General features: G+C 45.5%; 1 protein-coding gene across 2 annotated transcripts; it reads right to left on the bottom strand.

The window, feature by feature from the left end:
- Positions 1-4703: 4703 nt before the first annotated feature.
- LOC120917185 (catalase-like) lies at positions 4704-21399 on the bottom strand. 2 transcript variants are annotated; one of them, XM_040328286.1, is made up of 3 exons: positions 20687-20885; positions 10236-10313; positions 4704-5134 (listed from the first exon to the last, which is right to left on the bottom strand). In XM_040328286.1, the coding sequence occupies exons 1-3, from the start codon at positions 20711-20713 to the stop codon at positions 4937-4939; spliced, it is 303 nt and encodes a 100-aa protein (XP_040184220.1). In that variant the 5' UTR covers positions 20714-20885; the 3' UTR covers positions 4704-4936. The 2 variants fall into 2 exon arrangements, 1 of the variants encoding a protein (XP_040184220.1); XR_005744173.1 differs by lacking the exon at positions 10236-10313 and having other exon boundaries at positions 20687-21399.
- Between the last annotated feature and the right edge of the window lie 660 nt (positions 21400-22059).

Raw genomic sequence — 22059 nt, 5'->3', positions numbered from 1 at the left:
AGAACCCCATCGTGCCATGGTGTGCACTTAAGGTAGAGGAAGTTGGCATGCTATACATTGCAGAATTTGATTATTTTCATTCAATTTTGAGTAAGTCATTTATACATATGACTGCCTATGAGCCACAGAAGACACTCATGAGCTTTGTTTTTGGATGAAAAAAACAATCCTGTAAAAATAGGATTTTTGTACTCACAGTAAAATCCATTTCTCTGAGTTCATGGACGGACACAGCAGCATTGACCTTAGGGTTATATACCTTTGCTCTAGGAGAGACTAGGCAGAACAAAAAACAGCACTTTAAGTGTTAAAACACTTCTCTCAGTACAGCACCTCCCAGGGGGCGTGTCCCCGGGTACATCCCACTTTCTGGAAGCATCCAGCCTCAGTTCGTAGACAAGCAGTACAAACAAAAGAGGGGTGGGTGCTGTGTCCGTCCATGAACTCAGAGAAATGGATTTTAAGGTGAGTACAAAAATCCTATTTTCTCGTCCGTTCATGGACGGACACAGCAGCATTGACCTTAGGGACGTCCCCAAGCAGTGTCAAAAATTTTGAGGGGTGGGAAAAAACACAGAAAACCAAGCTTCACCCCAAACAAACCAGAGTTCCTCAACGGAGGAAACTTCAATCCCAGGATCCAAAAATGCAGGAACAAAAACAAATAAAGGCGAAAAAAAATCGCAAAAAAATCTCCAGAGCACATGGGCTCCAGAAAGGCCATGCTCTCCTGACGCTAGGCAGATTAAAACTGAGGCTGGATGCTTCCAGAGAGTGGGATGTACCCCTGGGAGGTGCTGTACTGAGAGAAGTGTTTTAACACTTAAAGTGCTGTTTTTTGTTCTGCCTAGTCTCTCCTAGAGCGAAGGTACATAACCCTAAGGTCAATGCTGCTGTGTCCGTCCATGAACGGAAGAGAAAAGGATTTGGTTGAAAATGCCAGCCTGTGGGCTTCTGCTTTACTTGATCTCCAACCCAAAGAGAGACATAACAAAGATTGATACGGTATCTATTGATACGCCGGCGTAATTTTAAATGTCCCGCGTCGTATCTTTGTTTTGTATCTACAAAACAAGATACGACGGCATCTGGGATCGATCCGACAGGCGTACGTCTTAGTACGCCGTCGGATCTTAGATGCAATTTTTCGGCGGCCGCTAGGTGGCGTTTCCGTCGAATTCCACGTCGAGTATGTAAATTAGCTAGTTACGGCGATCCACGAACGTACGTCCGGCCGGCGCATTTTTTTACGTCGTTTGCGTTTGGCTTTTTCCGGCGTATAGTTAAAGCTGCTGTTATGAGGCGTACTCAATGTTAAGTATGGCCGTCGTTCCCGTGTACAATTTTAATTTTTTTACGTCTTTTGCGTAAGTCGTTCGCGAATAGGGATTTGCGTAGAATGACGTCACCGTCGTGAGCATTGGCTTGTTCCGGGTTAATTTCGAGCATGCGCACTGGGATACCCCCACGGACGGCGCATGCGCAGTAAAAAAACGTTGTTTACGTCGGGTCACGACGTATTAACATAAAACACGCCCCCATTACATCCATTTTAATTCCGCGCCCTTACGCCGCTAAAGATACACTACGCCGCCGTAACTTACAGCGCAAATTCTTTGTGGATTCGAAGTAAAAAAATAATTTGCGGCGGCGTAGTATATCTTAGATACGCTGCGCCCGGCGTAAGATTACGCGCAGGTACGTGGATCTGCCCCAGTGTCTGCTCGGAAACTGAGTCAGAGGATGAGAGAACGTCCATGATAGGCGGAACTGTGTCTGCTGAGAAACGCCTATCACGGAAGGGACCAAGAGGAGACCGTGACTTTTAAACAATGAATGGGTGCCCGCAGCCTGTCAATAATTTCAGGTACACTGACTCGAGCACAGTGAGGCTGCAATGGGCACAGTGAGGTTCGGCACAGTGAGGTTGCAATGGGCACAGTGAGGCGTGCAAATGGGCATTGTTGACCCTCTTTTCCACATACAGTAGCTGCTGCAATCCCACCCTAGGCTTATACTCGAGTCAATAAGCGCTTCCATTTTTTTGTGGTAAAATTAGGTACCTCGGCTTATACTCGAGTATATACAGTAATATTAGAATCATGGAAGTGTTATCAGATATTGAGGCTAGGAAGAATTACAGCAGCACTAATTACCCCCCTCCCACAAATTCTTTACCCTTTCAGACTGCTAATTGTAACTGTCCCGGTTTAATACACTAGGGCTACTACAACGCTACTTTTTTAAATTTATATGGGGAGTAACCAGACTACATACTGTATCTCCAAGAAGCTACTCTTCTAGCCTAGGAACAAAGGTAGTGAGTAGTGTCCCCCATATAACTAGCTACTATTACAGCATCCAATTTGCCCCTCTTCTCTTCTTCTTGGGGTTGGATATGAGCTGTGCCCATAGCTATCATATACATATGTATTGTAGTAGAACACAAGCATCTTTGTATATACAGCTTCATGCCCACACTCTCTGTAATAGAATGGGCCGTGACACCCAGAGACTTTGGAAGGATGGGGGGTACTGTGCCAGCATCACTAATGACTCTTGGGTCTAGGGTCACCCTGTGCCCCTTTTGGGCATAGGGTGACTGAGAAATATTAACCACTTGCTTACTGGGCACATATACCCCCCTCCTGCCCAGGTGAAATTTCAGCTTTCGGCACTGCATCGCTTTAACTAACAATTGCGCGGTCGTGCGACGTGGCTCCCAAACAAAATTGACGTCCTTTTTTCCCCACAAGTAGAGCTTTCTTTTGGTGGTATTTAATCGCCTGTGCGGTTTTTATTTTTTGCGCTATAAACAAAAAAGTGAGACAATTTTGAAAAAAATACAATATTTTTTACTTCTTGCTATAATAAATATCCCAATTTAAAAAAAAAATAACATTTTTTTTTCTCAGTTTAGGCCGATACGTATTCTTCTACATATTTTTGGTAAACAAAAAAAAAAAAAATCGCAATAAGCGACTGGTTTGCGCAAAAGTTATAGCGCTTACAAAATAGGGGACAGAATTATTTTTTTTTAATTATTTTTTTTACTAGAAATGGCGGCGATCTGCGATTTTTAATGGACTGCGACGTTATGGCGGACACATCGGACACATTTTTGGCGCCATTCACATTTATACTGCGATCAGTGCTATAAATATGCACTAATTACAGTATAAATGTGACTGGCATTGAAGGGGTTAACACTAGGGGGTGAGGAAGGGGTTAAATGTATCCCTGCTTAGTGTTCTAACTGTAGGTGGAGGGGGGGTGACTGGGGGGGTGACCGATCTATGTCTCTATGTACAAGAGACACAGATCGGTCTCCTCTCCAGAGACAGCACCGCTGTCTCTGTGTAAAACGGCAATGAGAGATGATCTCATATGTTTACATATGAGATCCTCTCTCATTGGCCGCACAGATCGCCTCGCGAACGGCCACTCTGATTGGCCGTTCGCGGCGATCTGTAATTGGCTGTGTCCGAGGGACACGGCCAACACAGATTTTCCCTGCAGCGCGCTCTGGAGCGCGCGCGGGGAACGCCCTAAGGGGCGGCCGTCAATTGACGGCGGTTTGGCTTTTGGGATCCGCACTGTAGCCGTCAATTGACGGCAGGCGGATCCCAAGTGGTTAATTATAAATTACATGAGATGGAACATTACTGATAATTCATGTATTGCAGGAGATCTGGACATATTACAGTTTGATTTCATGCTGACCCCCAACCGGTCAATAAGAGTGTCTACTTCAATGCTTAACCTAGGCTGTTGAGATGCTAACTTAGGGCCAGATTCACAGAGCAGATACAACGGCGTATCTCCTGATACGCCGTCGTATCTGTTGTTCTATCTATGCGACTGATTCATAGAATCAGTTACGCATAGATAGCCATAAAATCCGACAGGTGTAATTGTTTTACACTGTCGGATCTTAAGATGCAATACCGCGGGCCGCCGCTGGGGGGAGTTTGCGTCGTAAACCAGCGTCGGGTATGCAAATTAGGAGTTACGGCGATTCCAGGCGGTTTTTCGCGTTCGCTACGTCGCCGCTAGTCTAGTTTCCCGTCGCAAAGTTAGTCGTTTTTTTTGGTGCCTTAACTTTACACAGCAATCGTATTGCTGTATAAAGTATGGCCGTCGTTCTTGCGTCGAAATTAATAAACGTTGTTTGCGTAAGCCGTCCGTGAATACAGAATTACGCTACGTGCGTCGCCGTTCGAAAAAATGACGTCACTTCGCGCAAAGCACGGCGGGAGTTCGGAAACAGAGCATGCGCGGTAGGTCCGGCGCGGGAGCGCGCCTAATTTAAATGGCACACGCCAATTTAAATTGGCCCGCCTTGCGCCGGAGGCCGCCGGCGTAGGTTTTCATCGCAAGTGCTTGGTGAATCAGGCACTTGCGATGAAAAATTGCGGCGGTGTAACGTATCTACAATACGTTACGCCGCCGCTCATCTACGTGAATCTGGCCCTAAGTACGTCTGCTCCTAAGACCTTTCATTGTGTGATGCTAATGACACTGTTTTGTATGTGGAATGTGACTTATCAAGCTGTAGTAGTTACCTCCTCTAATTGCGGAGAAGGGACGTCTGGGGGATGACTAATGATTAGCTCAACTGGATGTCATTGTCTAAGAGAAGGTGTATTGAAGCCCCCCCATTGTGTGCTGTGTGGGTGGAGAGTTCTTTGTCCCTGTGATTAACTTTAACATGCTGTACTGTATATAAGAAAGCTAAGGAACCATTAAAGTCATTCATACATTTTGAAACCAGTAACTAGAGCTTGTGTCTCGGTTATTTGGGGAATGGGATGGATCGTGTCTGCTAGATTGTGGAGTGTCAGATAAGCTGTCGTGGGTTGGTGGAATGGAATGTCGTAAACGGTGGTGACCGTTACACTCTCCAATCCAGACAACTGGGATAGAGAGGCTGATCTTAGGGTCCGTGGTACAATATCTCACCTGCTCCTTTAGCGTGTACCACTCGCTCAGGGATCCTCTCCCGGCCAAAATGCGCCATCTCATCAATGAACACCACATCCTGCATCAACAGTGGCCCCCGAGGGCCGGCCGTAAGGACATTAAGTTTGTCACCAATGGGAACTCCGGCCCCGGTGGTGAGGACAGTATTTTCCTACAGAGAAATTGATAACAAAAAGGGACATTAGGTCAGCTTTTCAAGATCTCCAATTAGTTCAAGTTCAAATTTAGATGCTGCAAAATATGTTCAAAGATTTTGTACTACTACCTGCCTTGCATGTTCTCCCTGTGCCTGTGTGGGTTTCCTCCAGGTCCCCCGTTTTCCTCCCATATTCCTCCCAATGCTTTGAGGGTTTTTGGCTCCTGTCTAAATTGGCCCTGGTTCGTGTATGTATGAATGTGAGTTAGGGACCTTAGATTGTAATCTCCTTAAAGGGGTTGTAAAGGTACAATTTTTTTTCCTAAATAGCTTCCTTTACCTTAGTGCAGTCCTCCTTCACTTACCTCATCCTTCCATTTTGCTTTTAAATGTCCTTATTTCTTCTGAGAAATCCTCACTTCCTGTTCTTCTGTCTGTAACTCCACACAGTAATGCAAGGCTTTCTCCCTGGTGTGGAGTGTCGTGCTCACCCCCTCCCTTGGACTACAGGAGAGTCAGAACGCTCTCTACATTGCAGATAGAGAAAGGAGCTGTGTGTTAGTGGGCGTCCTGACTCTCCTATCAGATAGGCACTCTAACTAAATAAGCTCATGGACAGGGGCGGACTGACCATTGAGTCACTCGTGCACTGCCCGAGGGCCCCATGCCACTAGGGGGCCCCATCAGGGTTGCCAGGCTCAGTAAAACAAGGGACAGTATGATATGTACGAAACCGACACGCTTTTGATGTGAAAATCCCGAGATTTTAGCTGACCCGCCTCTGCACTGCCTCCTGGCATGGTGGCCATCTGTAAGCCCAGGGGCCCCATAATCTTCTGTTGCTGGAGTCCCCATGAGTTGTCAGTCCGCCCCTGCTCATGGAGCAAGCTGACAACGCTGCTGCTAATTTACCAGGCAGTGGTATAGCGTTGTCAACCGGCAAAGGGCAGGTGTTCCGTCAGATTAGGCGACCCATGAAAATCGTGTAACGGAAGTGACATTCAGTCAAGGCCATCTTAGTACACCCGCACTCAGCCACTCTAAGCCTACAGTCTAAAGTCGCCAAGAGGACATCTTTTTACACCCACCGAAATCTTGCATTTCACACTAAACTGAGTATATATCGAGAAATACAGGGGCAGATCCTCAAAGAAATTACGCCGGCGTATCTCTTGATACGCCGCGTAATTTCAAATTTTGCACGTCGTATCTTTGTTTTGGTATCCACAAAACAAGATACGACGGCATCTGTGTTAGATCCGACAGGCGTACGTCTTCGTACGCCGTCGGATCTTAGATGCAATTTTTCGGCTTCCGCTGGGTGGCGTTCCCGTCGTAATCCGCGTCGAGTATGCAAATTAGCTATTTCCGACGATCCACGAACGTACGACCGGCCGTCACATTTTTTTACGTCGTTTCCGTTCGGCTTTTTCCGGCGTATAGTTAAAGCTGCTATATGGTGGCGTACTCAATGTTAAGTATGGCCGTCGTTCCCGCGTCTAATTTTGAAAATTTTACTTTGTTTGCGTAAGTCGTCCGTGAATGGGGCTGGACGCCATTTACGTTCACGTTGAAAACAATGACGTTCTTGCGACGTCATTTGCAGCAATGCACCCTGGGAGTTTTTACGGACGGCGCATGCGCAGTTCGTTCGGCGCGGGGACGCGCTTCATTTAAATGAAACACTCCCCCTACCCGCCCAATTTGAATTCCGCGCCCTTATGCCGCGAGAGATACACTACGCCGCCGTAACTTACGCTGCAAATTCGTTGAGGATTCAAACCAAAGTCAAGTAAGTTACAGCGGTGTAGCGTATCTTACATCTGCGCCGGGCGCAGCGTATGTATGTGGATCTGCCCCACAGTATTTAGAAGTCTGTGACACTGTTTTGTTATTTAATTGTAAAAGCGGCGGTCTTCTGTCAGATTAGCAAACATGTGAGATCAGCAGGCTTGCCGCTGCTTTTTAAAGTCAACAGCAAAACAGTGTCACGGACTTCTAAATATTGTATTTCATGATATAAGCTCAGTTTAGTAGTAAAAATAAGTGTGAAATGCAAGATTTCGGTGGGTGTAAAAAGATGTCCACTTGGCGACTTCAGACTGTAGGCTTAATGTGGCTGATTGTGGGGTGTACCAAGATGGTGGCGACAGAACGTCACTTCCGTTACGAAATCTGACGGGTCGCCCAATTTGATGTAACATGGAATCTCCTGGTTAGAAATGTTGACACAGTTTTACAAAGAGTATTTCTTAACCACTTCCGGACCGCCGCATGTACATTTACGTCGGCAGAATGGCACGGACAGGCACATTGGCGTACCTGTATGTCCCTGCCTAGACGTGGGATCGTACATGCGGCGGTTCCCGTGGCTTCAGGAGCGATCCGGGACGAGGGCGCGGCTATTCGTTTCTAGCCGCCCCCTCGCAATCGCTTCCCGGAGCTGAAGAACGGGGAGAGACGTATGTAAACACGGCTTCCCCGTGCTTCACTGTGGCGGCTGCATCGATCGAGTGATCCCTTTTATAGGGAGACACGATCGATGATGTCACACCTACAGCCACACCCCCCTACAGTTGTAAACACACACTAGGTGAAACATAACTCCTTCAGCGCCCCCTGTGGTTAACTCCCAAACTGCAACTGTCATTTTCACAATAAACAATGCAATTTAAATGCATTTTTTGCTGTGAAAATGACAATGGTCCCAAAAATGTGTCAAAATTGTCCGAAGTGTCCACCATAATGTCGCAGTCACGAAAAAAATCGCTGATCGCCGCCATTAGTAGTAAAAAAAAAAAAATAAAACTATCCCCTATTTTGTAAACGCTATAAATTTTGCGCAAACCAATCGATAAACGCTTATTGCGATTTTTTTACCAAAAATAGGTAGAAGAATACGTATCGGCCTAAACTGAGGAAATTTTTTTTTTTTATATATGTATGTTTTTGGTGGATATTTATTATAGCAAAAAGTAAAAAATATTGCATTTTTTTTCAAAATTGTTGCTCTATTTTTGTTTATAGCGCTAAAAATAAAAACCGCAGAGGTGATCAAATACCACCAAAAGAAAGCTCTATTTGTGGGGAAAAAAGGACGCCAATTTTGTTTGGGAGCCACGTCGCACGACCGCGCAATTGTCTGTTAAAGCGACACAGTGCCAAATTGTAAAAACCCCTTAGGTCATTTAGCAGCATATTGGTCCGGTCCTTAAGTGGTTAAGAAAACTGTGAAACATAATTGCAAACATACTTGAATAAAGTTTTAGGTTTGACATACATTTTTATTTATTCCATATTAGCACCGGCCTCACCTGTCATGCTCTTAGTCTGTGTTACAAAGGAATATAAGCACATTTGTATAGCTGCATAAAACAAGACAAAGGAAGTATAAGAAGAGCCCAACCCACAACTGATCACACCAGGAATGCATATTCAGAACAAGCGACTAGCGGGAGAAACAGTTTCTGGTTTGTAAAGCAAACTTACAAAGAAAAAAAAAAAAAATACAAGTATTTCACCAAAGAAATACTTGCAATAATGCAATAAAAATGTAATAAATGGGGGTGCCAATTTTACCCAAATCTTTGTGCATACTTCCTGGGAAAAAGCAGTGAGACCCTTTTATGCTGGCCCTACGCTATATGAAAAATCGGCCAAATCTATTTTCGAAAAAACGAACATACGGTCGTGAGCGCAAACGATGGTGCCAAATCGTTCAGTGGACATAAAAAAATACATGTTTTGTTTGTTTTTTTACATATACCTAGTGCAGACAGTTCGGACGGGAAACATATTAATCTTTCAAATTATCGTTCGTTCGGTAGAAAAATTCCAAACTTGTCTTTCATTTTTTCGGCTCAAAAAACGTCCAAACGATAATCGATTTTGTGCCCATTAACCGGTTGCTGACCGCCGCATGTACATATACGTCCACAGAATGCCATGTACAGGCATATGGGCATACATGTACGTCCCCGCCCGGTACATGCGGCGGTCGGAAACCCGCGGGGAGCGATCCGGGACAAGGGCGCGGCTATTCGTTTATTTATTTTTATTATTTAGCCGCCCCCTCGCGATCGCTCCCCGGAGCTGAAGAACGGGGAGAGCCGTATGTAAACACGGCTTCCCCGTGCTTCACTGTGGCGGCTGCATCGATCGATGATGTCAGACCTACAGCCACACCCCCCTACAGTTGTAAACACACACTAGGTGAACCCTAAGTCCTTCAGCGCCCCCTGTGGTTAACTCCCAAACTGCAACTGTCATTTTCACAATAAACAATGCAATTTAAATGCATTTTTTGCTGTGAAAATGACAATGGTCCCAAAAATGTGTCAAAATTGTCAGAGGTGTCCGCCATAATGTTGCAATCACAAAAAAAAATCGCTGATCGCCGCCATTAGTAGTAAAAAAATTTTTTTTTATAAAAATGCAATAAAAATATCCCCTATTTTGTAAACGCTATAATATTTGCACAAACCAATCAATAAACGCTTATTGCGATTTTTTTTACCAAAAATATGTATCGGCCTAAACTGAGGGAAAAAAAATGTTATATATGTTTTTGGGGGGATATTTATTACAGCAAAAAGTAAAAAATATTGCATTTTTTTCAAAATTGACGCTCTATTTATATTTAGTTTATAGCGCAAAAAATAAAAACCGCAGAGGTGATCAAATACCACCAAAGGAAAGCTCTATTTGTGGGGAAAAAAGGACGCCAATTTTGTTTGGGAGCCACGTCGCACGACCGCGCAATTGTCTGTTAAAGCGACGCAGTGCCGAATCACAAAACCTGGCTTGGGCATTTAGCTGCCTAAAGGTCCGGGGCTTAACCGGTTAACTGGCCAAAAAACGAACGAACTGTCTAAATGACTGAATTTCGGCCTATTTTTCGTATAGTGTATGGCCAGCATTACAGGAGCAGGGGGGTGAGAACTCTGAGTATTTCTTCCATGATTACAGAATTGAGACATTTGAAAGGTATAGAAAATCATAATCAGCTGTAGATTGAAATGGAAATGTAATTTTGTATTCACAGTAGATTAGAAAATGGCTTGTGTGTCCAGATATAAAGCCCATGCTTGGTGGTTTCATATTAGTGGCTCCTAACCTGGTTCAGTAGCTGCTCACCCGTGGCACCTGTATGGCTAATGAACAGCTTCTGAAATCTCCTGGTAGTCACGGGCTCCTAGAAAAATACACAAAGCTTATCACTGCTGAGTGTCCGCAGTTAGTCACCCATAGCACCTGGATAGGAGGGTTGCAAAACCCAAAGCAACTCATTACCAATCTGTCCTTATAATCCCAAAGGCTTGCTTGTATGGTGCATGTGTGCGCACGTGGGTGTTCTAGTCTACCCTTAAGCCCTGTACACACGGCCGGGAATTCCGTCAGGAAAAAAACGTTGTCGATCACTTCTGATCGAATGAACAAATATCAGAGTGTCCTCTCCTTTACTTTCATCTTTTCTCCTCTCCCTCTTCTTGTTACCACCTCATTGGTTCGTACCTGGGGTTTACGTAATACGTTTTTTTCTTTATATCTCATCTTCTTTTGAGTATAACTCTCTCAAAAATGGTAGAACTTTGTGGGCACAACATGAGGCAAGGATAATTAGCATAAAAAATATTATTATTACAAAATGTTAAAAAATTGACAAACGACAACACCTTCTACTGGAGAAGGTCAACAAGTACCCAGATAAGGAGATATGGAGGCATGGATCCTTAAATAATTATTGGAAAGTCCATAGATGTATAATGAAAACCGTATAGGTTCATGAGCTCCTCCATGCTAGTGTGTCAACGCATTTCGCATTAAATTGCTTGCTCAGGACAAAGATTGGTAGGTGCTACTCATCTACCCTACCCATCTTTGTCCTGAGTAAGAAATTTAATGCGAATTGTGTTGACAGACTAGCATGGAGGCGCTCATGGACCCAACCATCTGATACTATACAGTTTTTCATTAAACATCTATGGACATTCCAATAATTATTTAAGGATCCATGCCTCCATGTCTCGTTCTTTGGGTACTTGTTGACCTTGTCCAGTAGAGGGTGTTGCCATTTGTCATATTACATGTAATATTTTAACATTTTATAATAAAAAAAATGTTTTTGCTAATTATCCTTGCCTCATTTTGTGCCCACAAAGTCCTGTCATTCTTTGAGAGAGTTCTACTCTTTCAATCCTTTTTCCCTCTTTTACTTGCATTTGTCGATAAAAATATTGAACAAGAACAAATATCAGAGTGCATATTAAAGAATTGATCAGATCAAATGATCAGTTTTAATAGACTGTTTAGACATATGCCGCGAACACACGACCGTTTTTCGGGTTCTAAAAAATAAAGTTTTTTTTTTTAATGTCATTAAAAACGATGGTGTGTGGGCTTCAGAGCATTTTTCACAATCTAAAAAATGGCCTTTGAAAATTTAGAACATGCTCTATTTTTTCACAACGTCTTTAACGTTGTCATTTCTAAGGTTGTAAAAAATGGTCGTGTGTGGGCTTTAACGACGTGAAAAAAACGCGCATGCGCAGAAGTTATGAGACAGGGGGGGCTCGTTCTGGTAAAACTACTGTTCGTAATGGAGTAAGCACATTCATCACGCTGTAACAGACAGAAAAGCGCGAACCGTCTTTTACTAACACGGAATCAGCTAAAGCAGCCCAAAGGGTGGCGCCATCCGAATGGAACTTCCCCTTTATAGTGCCGTCGTACGTGTAGGTATCCATCGGTTAACCTATGGATAAATAACCGATGGGGCCCACACACGATCGGTTTGGTCCGATGAAAACGGTCCATCAGACGGTCCATCAGACCGTTCTCATCGGTTTGACCGATCGTGTGTACGCGCCATTAGGTTCCACCAAACCCTGGTTGAGTATGTCTGCTCCAAGCAGGCCGTCATTTTTTTCCTTGGTGACCTGGATTACAATTACTAGTGAGGTTAAATGAGGATTTTATGCTGAAAAAATGGAGAACCATTAGGCCTCGTACACACGACCGGGTTTCTCGGCAAAAAACAGCAAGAAAACTGCTTCTTGCCGAGATTCCCGTTCGTGTGTACGAGACATTCAGGTTTCTCGTCTGGAAATCTGGCCAGAATCTCGACGAGAAAAGAAGAGATCCTGCTCTATTTTTTCTCTTCAAGATTCTTGTCGGCCAGGCGAGAAACCCGAGAGTGTGTATACTTACCTGTCGCCGTGGAAACCCGCGCATGCTCGAAATTACTTTTGGCGCATGCGCGGTAGCTTCCACAGGATAGGTAGGGTGAAGCAAGATGGTGGCGAGGGCATCGAATGTGACAAGCGCATGCTCATCATACGCGATGACGTAACCGCGTCCTTTCAAGAGAACCGCGGTTCTTTTGAAATGAAAGTCAGTACACTCTGGTGGCAAGAGTTTCTGGCCAAGAATCTCGTCAGGGAAAACGACGGGTTTTTCCTGACGAGATTCTCGGTCGTGTGTACGAGGCCTCACACGCACTCTGTTTCATCAAGAAACTTGCCCAACTGCCAGAAAGTAAAATGGGAAGTGGTGCAACCATCTCCTAGATGACCAGAACTTGCATTGCTCAAATGGGCAGCTTGTTCCTCCAAACTGTTCCTGATACTCAACACCTTGAGCGTACGTCCATTCCCTTGGAGGAAACAGAACCCATAACACACATGTTCAGTCAGCAAGAACATACAAACCTAATGCATTTGATATCCCTCATGGGTCAGTATTTGTTATACTTTTTTCGTCATGGGGGTGGGGGGCTCCGGTGTGCTATTCTCCAGAGCTTACAGGTACAGACTCCAGTTGTGGTTCTGTCCAATGCCCCCATCATCTACTCCTCTGTTTCCTACTGGTCCCGCCACACTCCTCGTCAGCTATTGGTCAGCCAACAATGATATAACTATTGCAGATGCACACAGAACTTGCATTGTAAATGGGGTATATATTATGTATTTTTTGTTTTGTTTTTATTCATTAAATTGTATTTAGGAAAACAAGGAAACAAGTGCTGTATTCAGAAAGCACTTGCCTCTAAAGTTGCGCCGGCGGATCGTAAATCCCCCGGCGGAATTCAAATTCCGCGGCTAGGGGGAGTTTACTATTTAAATCAGGCGCGTCCCTGCGCCGATCGTACGGCGCATGCGCCGCCGGCTAAATTTTCCAGCGTGCATTGTTCCAAATGACGTCGCTAGGACATCATTGGTTTCGACGTGTACGTAAATTACGTCCATCCGTATTCGCGAACGACTTACGCAAACGACGTAAAAAATTCAAAACTCGGCGCGGGAACGACGGCCATACTTAACATAGGATACGCCGCATATAGTAGGGGTAACTATCCGCCGGAAAAAGCCGAACGCAAACGACGTAAAAAAAAAAGCGACGGGCGGACGTTCATTTCTGAATCGGCGGAACTGCTCATTTGCATATTCCAAAAAACGAAACGCCACCTAGCGGCCGGCCTGGAATTGCAGCCTAAGATCCGACAAAGTCACTTACACCCGTCGGATCTTAGGGAGATCTATGCAGAACCTGATTCTATGAATCAGCCGCATAGATACGACGGACGGAACTCAGAGATACGACGGCGTATCAGGAGATACGCCGTCGTATCTCTATCTGAATCCAAACCAATACGTTTTCGCATTTTTTTGTGGTAAAATTGGGTGCCTCGGCTTATATTCGGGTCGGCTTATACTCGAGTATATACAGTGATTGGTTTATTTTTCAGCCTTTGTTGCATATTAGTGCTGCTGCTCTACTGCAGCTTCTTTGCAGCCATGTCCTGTCTACTTGTACTTCAAAGATAACAGCATGGTGTTTCTCAAGGTCTGTTTCCTGATGGTGACAACAGCGGCCCATCCATGCCGTCACTGTGTGATGAAATGTCCACTTGCTGTCTCCATCCGAAGCCCAAGTGACAGCTGATAAAGTGTCTGCATCGCCCGTATCAAACCCATCAGTGATATTAGACAGGAAGGCTGCAGGCGCAGCAGAGCTTCACCACTTGTGACTCACATCCAGGTCTATACAGTATCACCACATGTTCCCGCTTGTGTGAGTTATGAGAGGAATGTGAACCTACAACAATGAACAGCAAATCAATAGGCGCACTTTGAAGAGACCCTGTCACAAGCTTAAAAACTTGCCGGAAAAAACACAGAAATATCAAATATTTTAAATGCTTACTTGCAGGGATTTTAATTTCCATAAAAGTTTTTATACACTGGCAATGGACTCCTGAACGTGTTAGAAAATTCGAGAGAGAGTCCATTCCCTAGCAAAGCCCCTTCCCTCCTGCCATGTCATAGTGTTATGCTTTTCTGGGAGTATCTAATTACTGTCTGTGCTGGCCCAGCTGCCCTGCCTCTCCATTCAGCTCGCCACATAACCTGTTGTAGCTCCCAAATACTATATTATTATTCTTCTTTATATTGTATATCTGCCCTGAATATTGTTTGTTATTTACAATGCTATAGAGTTGCCTTTCTCAAGCAGGGTTCTGTGGAGCCCTCGGGTTCCTCCAGAGCAGTGGCGGCTGGTGCTCAAAATTTTTGGGGGGGCGAAAACAAACTTGCATCAATTGCAGCCACTGTGCCCATCAAGCGCAGCCACTGTACCCATCAAACACAACCACTGTGCCCATCAAACACAACCACTGTGCCCATCAAACACAGCCACTAAGCCCATCAAACGCAGCCACTGTGCCATCAAACGCAGCCAGTGTGCCCATCAATTGCTGCCAGTGTGCCCATCAATTGCTGCCAGTGTGCCCATCAAGCGCAGCCACTGTACCCATCAAACGCAGCCACTGTACCCATTAAACACAGCCACTGTACCCATCAAATGCAGCCACTGTGCCATCAATTGCCGCCACTGTGCCATCAAATGCAGCCACTGTACCCATCAATTGCTGCCAGTGTGCCCATCAATTGCTGCCACTGTGCCCATCAATTGCTGCCACTGTGCCCATCAATTGCTGCCACTGTGCCCATCCATTTCTGCCAGTGTGCCCATCAATTGCCGCCACTGTGCCCATCAATTGCTGCCAGTGTGCCCATCAATTGCCACTACTGTGCCCATCAATTGCTGCCAGTGGGCCCATCAATTGCTGACACTGTGCCCATAAATTGCTGCTACTGTGCCCATCAATTGCTGTCAGTGTGCCCATCAATTGCTGCCAGTGTGCCCATCAAGCGCAGCCACTGAGCCCATCAAATGCAGCCACTGTGCCATCAATTGCCGCTACTGTGCCATCAAATGCAGCCATTGTACCCATCAATTGCTTCCAGTGTGCCCATCAATTGCTGCCAGTGTGCCCATCAATTGCTGCCAGCGTGCCCATCAATTGCTGTCACTGTGCCCATTAATTGCCACCACTGTGCCCATCAATTGCTGCCAGTGTGCCCATCAATTGCCGCCACTGTGCCCATCAATTGCTGCCAGTGTGCCCATCAATTGCTGCCACTGTGCCCATCAATTGCTGCTACTGTGCCCATCAATTGCTGCCAGTGTGCCCATCAATTGCCGCCAGTGTGCCCATTAATTGCTGCCAGTATGCCCATCAATTGCTGCCAGTGTGCCCATTAATTGCGACACTGTGCCCAGCAATTGCTTGTAAACAAGGCATTCCCCTATTCTGCCTAGTGAAACTGTCACTGATGACTGTTCCCCGTGATCGGGAACGGTCATCAGTGACGTGTCACGTGTAGCCACGCCCCCTAACAGTAAGAATTACTTCCTAGGGAACACTTAACCCCTGCAGCGCCACCTAGTGGTTAACCCCTTCCCTGTTAGTGTCATTTTTACAGTAATCAGTGCATTTTTATAGCACTGATCGCTGTAAAAATGACAATGGTGTCAAAAGTGTCCGATGTGTCCGCCATAATTTTGCAGTCCCGATAAAAATCGCTGAACGCCACCATAACTAGTAAAGAAAAATTATTAATAAAAATGCCATAAAACTATCCCCAATTTTGTAGACGCTATAACTTTTGCGCAATCCAATCAATAAACACTTATTGCATTTTTTTTTTACAAAAAAATATGTAGAAGAATACGTATCGGCCTAAACTTTGGAAAAACATTTTTTTTTATATATTGTTGGGGGATATTTATTATAGCAAAAATTTAAAAATATAGATTTTTTTTTTCAAAATTTACATTTTTTTTGTTTATAGCGCAAAAAAAATAAAAATCGCAGCGGTAATCAAATACCACCAAAAGAAAGCTCTATTTGTGGGAAAAAAAGGATGTCAATTTTGTTTGGGAGCCACGTCGCATGACTGCACAATTGTCAGTTAAAACGACGCAGTGCCGAATCGCAAAAAGTGGCCTGGTCTTTGACCAGCAAAATGGTCCAGGGCTGAAGCGGTTAAGAGGTCCTTCTCTCACTGGCCACCAAAGTATGGGGTCCTGTCTCCAACTGTAAAATAATGTAAGGGAGCATAACCACCAAAGATAAGTAGTCCTTTTCATGCTGGCCACCAAGGGTGCCCCTCTCATACCAATTACCAGTGTAAGGGAGCACTATCATGACCACCAACCTTAAAGGGTCCTTCTCTCTACGACAATCAATATTAGGGGGCCCGTATCCTACTGGCTGCCAATGTAAGAGAGCATTACCATGACCACCAATGTAAGGGGGCCCTTCTCGATTAGCCACCAATGTGAGGGGAGAATCTTTTCCCCTCACCTCCAATGGCTATAATTATTTACTTATGTTTTAAGCTTATAATTATTACTGACAATAATTTCTAAGGATCCTCAGAGGCTAAGATTTTGTGAACAGCTGCTATAGAGCAGGGGTTCCCCAACGGTGGCCCGAGGGCCGGATGCGGCCCTTTGCTAGCCTTCATTCGGCCCCTGGGGCACTTTTGCTTCCAATGATATGAGGCACTATTCCTCCAACTGACAACAGTGGGGCACGATTGATGAGGCACTTCTCCCCCTGACCACCAACACTGGGGCTATGTTTATTCTCACTGATGCTGGGCCTGGTGTATTTTCTACCCCAACTGGCCACAAACCAGCCCCCCTAAAGTCTGAAGGAAAGTAAACTGACCCTTTGTCTGAAAAGTTTGGAGACCTCTGCTATAGAGGGTCACTTGAGTGACAGCTCTGAGTCTTCTGACATCACATCCATGATGGTGTCACCTAGCAGAAGTTTCAGGGCTTTTTTGAATGTCTACACAAGGGAAGACAAGGAAATAATTTGCATAAAATTTCTTAAAGCGGAGTTCTACCCAAAAATGAAACTTCCGCTTTTTGGAATCCTCCCCCCCTCCGGTATCACATTGGCACCTTTCAGGGGAGGGGGAAGAGATACCTGTGTAATACAGGTATTTGCTCCCACTTCCGGGCTTAGATAGTCGAGCCACCTGCGGCTGGGGTTGCCACCTCATCCCTTTAAACCTGAACACATATGAATTACACAGGTTTTAAGGCTAATTTAATGCAGATAAGGTACTGAGTTTAATTACCACTTTAATCAGCCACAGAACCTATATAATTAAAGTGTGTTCAGTTTTAAAGGGATGAGGTGGCAACTCTACCCACGGCTATCTACGCCACGTCCGGCGCCTCCTCTGTCCCCATCCCCCCGCTGTCATTTGGGAGACATACAGGTCCCAGAAGACAGCAGGGACCATCCTGATTTGCGCGAGCGCAGTAGGGAACCAGGAAGTGAAGCTGCAAGGTACCGAGGATGGCGGCGGTAGCACCCAAGAGCCGAGGGACAGATCGGCTTCGGGGTGCCGACATCGCGGGCGCCCCGAACAGGTAAGTGTCCTTATTTTAAAAGTCAGCAGCTGCAGTATTTGTAGCTGCTGACTTTGAAAAAAATAAATAAAAATCAGGTCTCTTTAAAGCCGTTATTCCCCATGTATCAAAAAAGCAATCTGTGCAGAGAATGTCATTGCATGCCGTGCATCACTAGGATTGTTTGCTCTGCTTTACGTAATATCATCATTTTCTGCAGCCCGAGGAGGTGTGATGAAAGAGACATTGCCAAACGTTATCTGAAAAAGCTACTTCCTTGGGTATGATGCTAGTGGCGTCATAAATTACTAAGTCTTTATCTCAGCAGAAGCATGCACCAATTTCAGAAAAGCGCTGCAACCCGGATCGCATGGCCATTTTGTACCATGCGATCCAGTGCAGGCAAACGCACTTGTCACTAAATAAAATGGTTAGCTTACAGTCCTGTTTACACCTTGCTTCTGCCTGGTGCTTCGATGAGACTTCAGTAGAGCTTCAATGAGACTTCCGTGGGGCTTCGATGAGACTTCCGTGGGGCTTCGATGAGACTTCGGTTGGACTTCGATGAGACTTCGATGAGACTTCGGTGGGGCTTCAATGAGACTTCGGTGGGGCTTCAATGAGACTTCGGTGGGGCTTCATTGGAGCTTCAAGCGAGCTTTGCCATAGACTTCTATGGAGGCTTTGAAGACGCTTTAAGCCCTGGTTCACACTGGGTACGATTTGGAACGATTTGAGATGCGATTTGACATGTCAAATCGCATCTCAAATCGGCGGCAATTGTCGGCAATGGCACTGTCCTAATCAGTGCGACGCCGCATCTGCGATTTCAAAAAGTAGTTCCTGTACTACTTTTTGCGATTTCGGGGCGCGACTTACATTAAATTGCGGCCGAAATCGCGGCAAAATCGCAGCCGCGAAATCGCGGTAAAATCGCGCATTTTGAATTCGCAGCAGTGTGAACCTAGGCTGAAGCACCACTAAAGCGACATGGGGTATAATTTTTGAAGCAAAGCAACGCAAAAACAGGACTGTATGCTAACCATTTTATTCAGGCTGCATTCACACCTGAGCGTTTTTAGCTCGTAAAACACTCGTAAAATGCCCTAAAAAAACGCCCAACAAGAAAAATCCGATCCATTTCAATGGCACCTGTTCACATCTGAGCGTTTTGTCACCTAAAGCAAAACGCCAGACAAACGCCTGAACCTGGATTCACACTGATACGAATTTACAGCAGGTTTGATGCGTTTAGGAACACACAGATTCACAGGTCATGTAAAAAGCATAGTACTGCGTGTGTGTTGCGGCAGTCACGCTCCTTTGTCAAGCTGTTTAGTTTTAGGTTTAGCTAAACAGCTTGACAAAGGAGCGCGACTGCCGCAACACACGCAGTACGCCCGCTCGGAAACGCGTCGCATGCCAGTGACGTCACTGCCCCTCAACTGCTCTGATCCACCACACTCCAGGCCTCGCTCTGAAGCTCCCCCACCGCCGCCGGCTGCTACCATCTCTCAGCGGTGAATGATGCTTCCACGCAGCACAGCGCCCCAGCAGAAGGAGCAGATAGACTGACCTGATGATCTTTCTTCATGGATTCTGTACAATGCCTATTTTTACCTCGCAAAATGTGAGTTGCCTGTACTAACCCGATTATTAAATTGTTTTTAAAACGTCTACACTTAGGCCTCGTACACACGATCAGTCTATCCGATGAGAACGGTCCAAAGGACCGTTCTCATCGGTTAACTAATGAAGCTGACTGATGGTCTGATGTGCCTACACACCATAGGTTAAATAACCGATCGTGTCAGAACGCGGTAACGTAAAACACAACGACGTGCTGAAAAAACAAAGTTCAATGCTTCCAAGCATGCGTTGACTTGATTCTGAGCATGCGTGGATTTTTAACCGATGGTCGTGCGTACTAACGATCGGTTTTGACCTATCGGTTAGGCGTCCATCGGTTAAATTTTAAAGCAAGTTCCTATTTTTTTGACCGAAGGTTAACTAACCGACGGGGCCTACACACGATCGGTTTGGACCGATGAAAACGGTCCATCAGACCATTCTCATCGGATGGACCGATCGTGTGTACGTGGCCTTAGAGGCGCCTCTCCCCTTGCTTTTTTTTTCACCGTATTGGAACATGGTTTCTGTTCCCCACATGATGGCAGCCCTAAAAATGTAAATGTGACCCCTGCAACAACTCTCCTCCATTTGTCCTTGGACTCTCTTTTATATACCCCCTGAGCTTGGACTCTTTTATGCCATTTGATTGTACACTTCCCTGTACACTATTTTTATTTATGACATATTTTTTATTTTTGTATAATATACTACTGAGAATTTTCTGCTGTTTTTGGATTTTTGCGCATTTTACTCATGTAAGTTATTGACACCCCCAGTTTAGTTCACAGATCGCAGTGCGAACTGTGAACTCGCACAGGAATCGGATCACATAGGTCAGAAGATCCATGCACGCTGATTCTAGTGCGGGGGGGGGGGGGGAGTCCCTGCACTTTTTTTTGTGCAAATCCAATGCGAGTTCAGCCATACAACTGTAACTCGCATTGCTCAGAGCTATAAATGGATTAAGATGAAATCTGGTTGCCCTGGGTTACTGCACCTAGAATGGCTATGCTGACATTTAATAAAATAAAAACAAAACTTTGCCTCAGGAATGCTTACGGTAACCATTTCTAGAAGGCATTTTTCAAGTGAACATTACAAAAAAATTAGCAAAGGCCTATTTGGTTGCCAGAAGGGCAAATATGAGGCGGTGTGTGGTACCTGGACGGGCACGCTGGGCTGTTGCATGGTGACGGTCGCTCGGAGATCCAGTCAGGTCTCTGTCACTTATAGGTTGTATGAACTTCTCTTCAGTACAGTGGAGTAAAATATGATGATCTCCTCCCAGCCCTTCCTGTCCTCCTCCTCCTCCTCCTCTACGCCCTCCTCTCAGCCGCACATTGCCAAATATTCTGTGTGCTGAAGACGTCGGCTCTGTACACCAGGCGGGGAGAATGTTGTGTAAAAACAAATCATTTTATGAATGTTTACATTCACAAGAACGCACCTGCGTTTAAGTTATTTACACACAGGAGAGGTCTCCTCTGAGAGGAATTAGGCCTCATTCACACTGGCTCATTGTTTACATGCGTTTAGAGGACATTTATAAGGGTATATTCACACCAGATAAGGTGGGACTGAGTTGGGCGGCTATTCCAGCGCAGTCCTACCGCATGGACAAGTCAAAATGCCTCGTCTCCTATGTGCCCAGTTCAATACGCTGCGCTGAGAAAAAGGTCTGCATGTAGTACTTTTTATCAGCGCAGCACAGTGAAAGGCATTTTGTGCCCCACCCAATGTGACCGGCAATTCAACCTTTTGAGACATCTGTGTGACATCTCAGTTAAGTTTGTTTAACTACTTCACTACCGCGCTATAGTCGAATTGCGGTTACAGCGCGGTCGTCCAGTTTAGGGACGGCGTCTATTGACATCCTCCCAGAAGCGCACGCCCACTCCTCGCGTTGTGTTATTGCTGTGTCTTTCAGACACAGCTGATCACAGATTGGGGTAAAGTGGCAATCACAGCGGCCCTTTACCACATGATCAGCTGTGTCCAATCACAGCTGATCATGATGCAAATACACTTGCCGGTTATCGGCATTACTTTCCTCATGCTGTCACAGCGTGAGGAGAGGCAGAGCTGGTAACTTAAAGGAGTTCTCTGAGCTAAAACTTTTAACCCCCGCTGTGCCCGGGCTGTAAAACTATACAAAATAAACCTTCACTTACCTGCCTACGATCCCTGGTTGTTCCGATATCGCCGTCCCGTTCTCCGGTCCCGGTCTCCTTCACTTCCTGGGGGTCGGTGACTCACAGTGCGCTCAGCCTATCAGCGGCCGCAGCAATGTCCCGTCGCGGCCGCTGATAGGCTGAGCGCACTGTGAGTCACCGACCCCCAGGAAGTGGAAGAGACCGGGACCGGAGAACGGGACGGCGATATCGGAACAACGGGGGATCGTAGGCAGGTAAGTGAAAGTTTATTTTGTATAGTTTTACAGCCCGGGCACAGCGGGGGTTAAAAGTTTTAGCTTAGAGAACTCCTTTAAGGTGACCAGATTTTTAAAATGAAATCCGGGGACATATTTTTTTTTT

This window comes from Rana temporaria, chromosome 11, assembly GCF_905171775.1.
Source record: "Rana temporaria chromosome 11, aRanTem1.1, whole genome shotgun sequence".
Lineage (NCBI taxonomy): Eukaryota > Metazoa > Chordata > Amphibia > Anura > Ranidae > Rana > Rana temporaria.
The sequence above is the reverse complement of the archived record's forward strand: the minus strand, read 5'-3'. Positions and strand labels throughout refer to the sequence as shown.